Genomic DNA, 9,537 nt, shown 5'->3' with positions numbered 1-9,537 from the left:
ACAGCAAGACAGCACGCTCGACTTTTCTCAGTGCTTGACTCTGAATTAGAGCTTTGCCAGTAAAAAGGGCATAAATCTGTCAACGTTCTAATCAGAGTTATGGGGCATGTTTCTGATGGTGTAGCCTTTGATAGTAAATAACTATTTTAAGTTTCAAGTCAATAACATTGATAGTAGCAGAGATATTGGACGTTATATAAAACTTTAACCAAAAAATTCTAAGTTAAAAGGGGCATAACTGTGTCAGAATTCAAATCTAAGTTATGGAGATTGTAATTTTAAATGTGGCCTTCTGAACAACAACAGCAACCAAATACAATTTACACTATCACATAACCTAATAAATATTACATTCATTCCTTAAAATAGATATTGCCTTTAAATATCCATTTATACAATTTCCATTTAGGCAATCAATTAGTGACATAATATATACATGCATAATTATATTATGGTTTTTACCATAATTTGTACGATGTTTAGGTATAACTATGTCATTATGAGCAGCAGATTTTAGATTGTATGTTTCATTGCTGGAAAAGGATATATGAAGGTGCTAAATTGTTGCAAGCTTTGTAAATAAGACAGCCCGTGTGGAAGTTACATCTTTCATTAAATGATATCTACCCAAGTTCTTTTGGAATATCCTTTGTGCTTGTTTGGTACGTTTTATTCGAAATTGTTCTTGCAGCTCTACCTTGAATTTTCATTATTTTTTTAAAGATCTCATATTTCCTTGACACCATACAGTACAACAATAATCAAATATTGACATTATATATGCATTGTAGAATAACTTTTTCATTTCATCTGTCAAATAGTACGATATACGTCTCAACTATGCTATTTTTAAGTTATGTTTAGTGCACATTGTTTCAATTTGAACATTCCACGACAATGTGTTGTCTATAATAAACACCTAATAACTTTTGCACATTGACATTTTCTATTACTTGCTTGGAAATACTTAAAAATAGTTCTTTACAACTGTTACTTTTTGTTTACTACACAAAACTATGCATTTTGTTTTCTTTGGATGAAGTGACATATTGTTTAAATTGCACCATTGTTGCACAACATCTAAATTCTGTTAGAGTTTTATCTAAATCATAGCCTGATTCATACATAGTAGAGTCATCAGCATAGAGGTCTTCTATATTGCCACTCTTTGAAGCTTAAACGATATCATTGATATATAATAAAAATAAAAGAGGGCCAAGAATAGAACCTTGAAGAACTCCAGAGGTTACAAGCATACTTCAGTAGAGTTGGTGTTTCTCACTTTTATCAGTTGAGTTCTGTTTGATAGATATGATTTGTAAAATTCAACACTTTTATCTGAAAAGTTTCAATTTATGCAATAAAATATTATGATCAAAAAGATCAAAAGCTTTTCGTAGATCTAAAAATACAGTTCCGACATATTTACCAGAATGTATATCTGTAAGTCATGCTTCTATTAGTCTAGGTAGTGCTGTATGACATGAATGATACTGTCTAAATCCTGATTAAGTTTTGTGAATGCTGATTTGCTATGTGTCTCTCAAATACTTTTTTGGACATTGTAGGCAAAATAGATATGGGTCTGTAGTTATTTGGGTCTTCTTTATTACCACATTTGAATATATGGAGAACGTAAGCCTCTTTGAGAGCATCGGGAAATAAACCATTTACAATATAGTTTTGTTTATTATAAAAGCAATTGACGTTGTAATAGCGAGATATATTTGGACCTCTAGATAGTTCCGAAGTGCGCATGCGCATACTCTTAGTTCAGCTACAGTTATCCTTCTTTATTATCGAGTAAAAAAAATACAACAATGGCTTTCACCTGCGCTGTTAAAAATTGTTCTAACGGCGGATATTGGCTAAACAAGTGGAAGAAGCAGCTTTGTACTGTTTGTGGCTGTCTTCATAGTGAGAAAAATTGCAAATGCAATCCTCCTTTCAGGTAAATATCGTATCTATTTTCGAAAAACTGGTTGTAAACACGAAACACGCGGTGGGTGGGGTAATGCGGAAATGAAATTCTTCCGTCTACTTTCTTTGTTAGAATGCATAATTATCCGGTACAAGTATTATATGTTCACTTTTTTTAAAGACTGTCGTGTATGACATCGTGCAGTATCAATATTTTATCTTGGAAATGTGACAAAAGTTATAAATCGGATCATGTTCCAGATGAAATTTTACATGTCAACACATAATGTGAACAATTTGACCTGCATGACGTACGTTTTTATTTTAATATGATGATGTCTCTGGGTGAAAAAAATGTGTAGCCTGACAAAGACTGGTGCCCAGACTGGCCAAAAACTGAGTGTATATATTGCTATGTTTTGCAAAACAGAATTTGATAAATTAATTTATTACACTTCAATCTCTAAATAAATTTTTTACCGGACTGCTAGAAGACTGACTAGGTTACGGTTAATGGACGGCTACACATTTCATTTCATAATTTAGTAATATACCATTGACTTCCATGTATTGCGGAGCATTTATGGTCATGACCCAAGTTAGGCAAAATATGCAAACAGGTGAAAAAATGGATGTGCTACCTAATAGGGACTCAAACCCAGGGTCTTTTGCTTACAGGCTGAAATTTCAAAATTAAGTCATGAAATGTGAAGATGTAGATTACCTATTTACTTAAGTTTTCATATTTTATTTGTGTAAGGACAAAGTGTATATTTCTTTTTATTTATTTTTCAGGCTTTTCAGTTTTCCGACTCAAAAGAGAAACTCAGAGGGACGCCTGAGATGGAAACAACTTGTAAATCGAACCAATGGCAACAAAATGTGGTCACCCTCGAAGGATTCAAGGGTCTGCAGTAAACATTTTCTTGAAGGGGAAACCAACGCTACAGAATCCTTTTCCAACTCTGCATTTGGGGTACGATGGATTTGAGTCCAAGGTGAAAAGGATAATGTTCTTTAGAGATGGAAGTGATTCATCATGCAAGGTCACTTACATGACTGTGGATGATCCACAATACACAGCAAGTCCCTATCACCTGATCCACCGGTCGAAATGCTATCATTAAAAGTTGAGTTTCCGTGGCAGCTCACTCTGTTAGCTGTGATAAATATGCTGTTACAGACACTTGCAATTGTTAATAAACAACTTCAGTCTGTTAAAAGTGAAAACACGCGTCTGAAACAAGAAATTGCACTCTTGAAAAGAAAACGTTATGTTGACAGTATTTTGAAGAGCGATGAGGATGTGAATTATTTTACCGGATTGCCATCAAAATCAGTCTTTGAGAAATTCCATAAGGTTATAGCCCCATTGGTAAATAGGCGTTGGCTTGGAGTGAAAGGTGGACTACAGCATGTAAGGAAGTTTGCAAATGAACCAAGCCGGTTTGGTCCAGAAAGAAAACTGTCATCCAGGGCCGAGTTTTTATTGACTTTAATGCGCCTTCGTCTTGGTCTTTTAGGAAAAGATTTAGCTGTGCGATTTGACATTTCTGAATCACTTTGTGGAAGGATATTCTTGCTTGGCTGCGAGCATGCTCTAAAGTTTTTGGTTCAATGGTGTATATTCCAGATGAGGAGACTTTAATTGCTACGAAGCCAGAGAAATTTAAACACATTTCCGATCTGCATTCCATTATTGACTGTACAGAGATATTCATCGAAACTCCGAAAGATTTGGATATGCAGAGCTCAAGCTGGAGTAACTATAAATCGCATAACACGCTAAAAGTTCTTGTGGCTTGTGCACCAAATAGTGCTATTGTTTTCATATCAGCCGCTTACACTGGACGAATGTCAGACAAACAAGTCACTTTAGATAGTGGGTTTCTGGACCATATTCCACAATATTCTGTTATAATGGCCGATAAAGGCTTTAACATAAATCATGAATGTGCCATGCGAAATATCTCTCTGTATGTTCCACCAGGTAGGAGAGGACAGTCCCAATGCATGAAGCTGCAGTGAGAAAAACAAAAAAAATTGCAAACACTAGGATTCTTATAGAACAAGTTATTCGCCGCTTGAAGACTTTTAGAATCATTCAAAGTGAGCTTCCTATAACACTTATATTCCCATGTAGATGACATTATCAAAGTCTGTGCTGGAATAAGCAATACAAAAGGGCCAATATATAAGTAAACTTTCTGGTTTGTTGTGTTCAAATTAGTGATGTCAAAATGCATATATATCAATGAGGTCATGACATGATTGCCTACATTGTAGTTTAATGTACAACTGCATAATGCAAAACTGTTTTAACGGATTATATAGCGAACAGTAAGGATCTTGATCAGACTGCACAGATACATGTATGATATCTGCTCATGACGCAGTTCATTTTGTAAAAATTGTTATGTACTATAGCATTTATTATTGCAAATTTTAATTTCAGACACCATTGTAGTAATATGTACAACTGCATAATGAAAAACTTTTTTAACTGATTATATAGCAAACAGTAAGGATCTTGATCAGACTGCACAGATACATGTATGATATTTGCGCATGACACATTTCATTTTGTAAGAACTGTTATGTACTATACCATTTGTTTTTGTAAATATTAATTTCAGACACTGTCTATATTTATCAAACTCAGGTTTATTGATTTGAAAAATAAAACTGTCTAGTTCATGTTTTGTGATAATTATTATAATCCTTTTTAACTGTTACCCAGGGAAGATTTTATTGTTTCGGTCGAAGAATTTGGTCTTGTTCTAGTACAGTAAAACCTGCTCTATTGGTCACTAATGGTGACACTGGTCCCTGGATGTTAACAAAAGCGAAATAAAGAAATAATGCATAATAGGCTTTAATATCATGCATAAAAGAAGGAACAATAAAATATTTACAATCAACATTATCTGAAATCCAGATTCTATTCAATTTATGAGTTCCTTTTCTGCCTTTTTTTCCTGAACATTAGTCATTACATATTTAATCTATTTTCAGTATCACTTTTTTCCTGTAAAATTCTGTGAGTCAGGAGTCTGTTAATAATAAAATTGTCCCAGAACCAAGATACATTTTGAACAATTTCATTAAATGTGGTGAAGTCAAAATTTATTCTCAAACTCAAACTTCCATGGTAGGTAAATATATACAAGTCACAAAAGTTCCTTTTAGTTATACCCATCTGTCCTTGAACTTGGTAAAAATAGGGATGGTTTCTTTTTAAGGACATTACACGTCTTTAACGATAAGGTAAGGGACATTGTCGGCTGATGGTTGTTGGTCTTTAATAGACTCTGGGCATTTGACTTCACAAAGGCCATCCCCGCAACAAACACAGGACACGAATAAGTCTGGCGAAGCTGCCATGAATGGCCGATCCTTGTCTAAAATTATCCCAGAGTCTGACGACTGGAACCTTTTATGAACCTTCTTCATTTCAACCTGGTAATTTCTTTTCGCAACCGGTTCCAAGAAATACCGTGCTTCATAGCATGGGTTTGGATGCCCTCAGTTGTTCCCATTACAAGTTTTATCACAGATGTTGGGTCCTCGGAGGAATCTTTTTTCAGAGACGAAGCGCGCTTACATATTCTGTGAAAATTGCTTGCGGTGACACGACCTCTGCGGTGCTCCTTCCATGACTCAGACTTACTTTGCGATACTGTGTCTCGATTCAAAGAGTCAATCTCATCTTGCGTGACACACATCTTTTTTAAATTCAGCTTGTTTTGCACATTCAGGAATATCTAGAGATTCCACTCTTTTGCTTAATTCATTTAAAGTTGGTGGTAATTTTAATTTAACATTTTCAGCTTCAGATGGATTTTTAACTTTTTCTTATTCATAAGAAGCATGAAGCACGAGTTTGGCATATCTTCGGCTAACAGTTCTTTCAATTCATTCCTTAACTTTTCACCGTCTTCAACTTTGTTTTGTTGGCTCTTATTCAATGGTGTGAAGTTAAGTTTTTTTATATTAGTCTCATTTTCTTTGTCTTTGTTGCGTGGTAGTTGTGTGTATTTTGCTTTCTTCCATGTAAAATCTCTCGCTTTTCCCATTTTTACGGTGGTTTTCTTTTTTGGAACAGTCCATTCACAGGCTTTGCTTGTAGAGGTTGGACGCGTCATTCCTGTCTTGACAGCATATTCCATTCTGAAAAGGACACCGGCAATATGGTTACACGAACCCATCATGCCAGCTGTACATGAACAATACGCATTTAAAATTTGACCGCCTGGTACAGTGTTCTTGTCCTTTCGTATCACTATCCATACATCGTATGCTTTGTTATTCACTGCTTGAGATGGAGTGACCTTTGATTTGATAATGCATTTGTCAGAATGTTCACCTAAGTCATGATAATGTACTTCTTTTACCCACTCACTTGAAAAGTACCTGTACGCTTTGCCTTCTTTATATTCATTCAGCAAACGTTTCATTAATGTTTCTGGGTTTTTGGTGTTTAAATAGTCAGAAATGTCAGTGATATATACGGATGGCCATTTAGGACGACCAAGCTTTTCGTCAACCAACCATTTTTGATCGAGATCGGATCGAGTATAATTTCCCCTTCTACCACTAGCTTTCCTTGATATTCCGCAAGCAAACGTCTTTGCTCCTGCTCTGCACTCACATCCACCGTAATGTTCTCCTCCCAGCAACAAAAGGCTCTGAAAAAACAAAGCAGTTATTTAGTCATGACTGACTTGTTGTTTTCTTCACAAAACAATAAAAAATCTACTTTCGTTTTGTATTCATGACATGTGTACTTTCGTTTTCTATTCATCACATGTTTAAATTTCTACTTTCGTTTTCAATTTCATGAAGAAAAAAAGTGAACAACGCGTGACAAATCAGCTAGTATAATTAAAAAACGTTTACTTAAATCCATTTTGTAGCAAACAATCATTTTACACAAACAAAACATTGTATTTAAAGAAGTGCATACAGCATACATGTCCAGACTCCCAATATATACAGTACAATGTACATGTAGGCATTCCTCCGACGGCATGCTAAAACTCCAATATTTGAAGTATTCAGTCATTCAGATTTATCTTGCATACATTCAGTTCGGTAAGACATAATTACACTATGTTTAAAACATCATAAAATGACGTTATTAAACCACACAGAACTGGTGTGTACTTAAAGTAGTTATACATATAGACATCGTAAACTCGCTTGTCAGTTTTGACTTACCTTGCGGCTATTTCGTCAAAATTTCCTTTGATCGATTTATTTCTCATTGATAAAAACACCCGTAAGGCGTTCGTGGACCATAATTTAAACTTCTCAAGCGTCATATCACTTAAATCTGCCATTATCAGAGTCAAAAACCAACAAATTCTACAGAGTAACTTTCAACACTTCATTAGGCAATATCCAATATGGCGGACTATTGATTTTTTACTCGAACATCCGGGTACTTGATCGTTTATCGATCGAGCGCTCGAAACTGTCTAGACGTGTACTATCCAATCTTATTGCTTTATGCACATTTAATTTATCAATATATTTCTTAACTTCGAAAGGTGTTATAGGTTCGGTATGGGTATTAAGTAAACTATCAATGAAGTCCTTAAGATTTGAGAATTCTGGTTCTACAAAAGCCGTTTTCTTAAAATTATTTGATATATTGGTGAAATGTTCATTAAACATATTTAACATATTAGTCTGTCCCTCTATAACTCGACCAATACTCATCAACTTAGCTGGTAATACTATGCCCTCATCTACAGTACTTATGTTTGAGATATTTCTAATATTTTTCCAAAGATAGCTTGTGCTTTTGTTTTCTTTTACAGCCTGATTGTAAATATCCTTTTTTACATTTCTTAATCATTGATGAAACCTTATTATGCAGAATTTTATACTTTGCAAATTCTTTAATCTTATGCAGGTGGTCTCTTTTAAAAATCGCATACTACGATCATTATGTTAGAGGCTTGCCAAATATGTTATCTTCGTTAAACAAATTATTATCATTATTATTATTATTATTACTATTGTTATTATTATTATTATTTATGTTATTAGATTATAGCACGATATTGTGAATTTACAAAAATATTGTGTGCGTGCGTGCGTGTGTGTGAGTGAGCCTTTTACTTTGAGTTTAGAGGAGCAGGTTTGATTTGATATTCTTCTGTCGAAGGAAAACAGGACCAGTCAAATTTGGCACGCTTGAAAACATTTTGTATGAATTTAGAATAATGCACGTACATATGAAAAGTAATGCATGTATGTTTAAAATTACAAACGCACTCTCCGCGAACTCAGCCACTTTCAGTTTGATGCTACCGAATATTGTCTGTGTTTATAATAGATATTATACAGATTTCAGCTTCAGTTTTGAAGTTTGTTCGACCTCAAAGAATACAATCTAGCATATTTTTGTATTTGTAAAAGTCAGGTTACAAGAAAATAGACACTAATAATCAACATTGTATACTTTTATAAAAATCTGTCACTGAATTAAATTTGTGTGCCTGAGGAGTCGTTACTGACTTAATGAGACAATGTCAAAATACCTGTACTATTTCCATTATAATTATGTATATTTTATCCAAACTTGATGCATGCCCCACCTCTTAGCCAAAGGCTCATCGATAACAATAAAGATGAAATAAAGATGAAATATCGATAACACCGATATCCTGATGACAACCACGATAATACTGAGATATACCGATGGCGATTTTACGGCGATTAGGTTTTATGTGACAGACAAAATACACATATTTTTAAACTGGCATGTTTACAATGAGGAAAGTCAAACCTAATTTCAATGGTCACTTATTTTGATAAAAATGTGTTAAAATCGTACAATTGTCACTTTTTCAGTTATAGACGCACCAGACCTTGTAAAAAATTTCAACCGTTTATTTTCAACACATGTGAAAAATGCAAAAATACGCCAATGTATGTCCCCACTCAATTATTTGAAAGCAGTATTTCTTAGTACATATCTGAATATATGAGAAAGCATAGTAAGCAAATGTTCTTAAAAATAAAATTTGTTAGATCTAACACCTTAAGAAATTTCTTTTAAAACAAAACAAGTACAAATGCTGCAACAATAACAATAAGAGACGAGATTTAAAACAACAGACAAAATACATGCAGCTGGACCAAGTTTGAAAAATAAGCATTCAATGTGATTTCTGGAAAGAAAGATAGATTGATTCTTATAACAGCGAACATTCATTCAGCAATAATAATATTATTGCTGAATGAATGTTCGCTGTTATAAGAATAATTTTTTTATAATATATGGAACAGAATCTTTTTGAAAAGGAATTTCGTGACAATGCTGATTGTGTAACGTGTCTTTGACTATGAGGGATTTAATAAGAGTTCTAATGTTTCTGTTAAAACAAGCTGACGCTATTAAAATGACTCTATGTTAACGGGCGACAACGTCAATGTTTTTGTTGAGATATCATTATCGTGCTTTACCTAAATCAATACACTCAAACTCGGTCTCGTGAAATTATTCCACGGACATATAATCTCTTTTTCATGTATTAATAACGTTAAAACACGATTTTTCTATACACTATTTTTTAAATTATGCACAACTAAGAAAACAAACAT

General features: G+C 33.9%; 1 protein-coding gene across 1 annotated transcript; it reads right to left on the bottom strand.

Moving 5' to 3' along the window:
- Positions 1–5,706: 5,706 nt before the first annotated feature.
- On the bottom strand, positions 5,707–7,396 carry LOC128557095 (uncharacterized). Its single transcript, XM_053543748.1, has 2 exons — positions 6,887–7,396; positions 5,707–6,608 (listed from the first exon to the last, which is right to left on the bottom strand). Exons 1-2 carry the CDS (start codon positions 6,983–6,985, stop codon positions 5,733–5,735), a joined length of 975 nt encoding a protein of 324 aa, XP_053399723.1. The 5' UTR covers positions 6,986–7,396; the 3' UTR covers positions 5,707–5,732.
- Positions 7,397–9,537: the final 2,141 nt, after the last annotated feature.

Source organism: Mercenaria mercenaria, chromosome 5 (genome assembly GCF_021730395.1).
Source record: "Mercenaria mercenaria strain notata chromosome 5, MADL_Memer_1, whole genome shotgun sequence".
In the NCBI taxonomy this organism is placed as follows: Eukaryota; Metazoa; Mollusca; class Bivalvia; order Venerida; family Veneridae; genus Mercenaria; species Mercenaria mercenaria.
This window is presented reverse-complemented; position numbering and strand designations above follow the sequence as displayed.

Bases quoted from the DNA above. Each gene is read 5' to 3' on its own strand.
- LOC128557095 (XM_053543748.1), bottom strand. From the start codon at position 6,985: ATGACTGAATACTTCAAATATTGGAGTTTTAGCATGCCGTCGGAGGAA. The intron at 6,609-6,886 runs GTATGCACTTCT...TTGTTTTTTCAG, and splicing joins GGAGTCTGGACATGTATGCT to AGCCTTTTGTTGCTGGGAGG.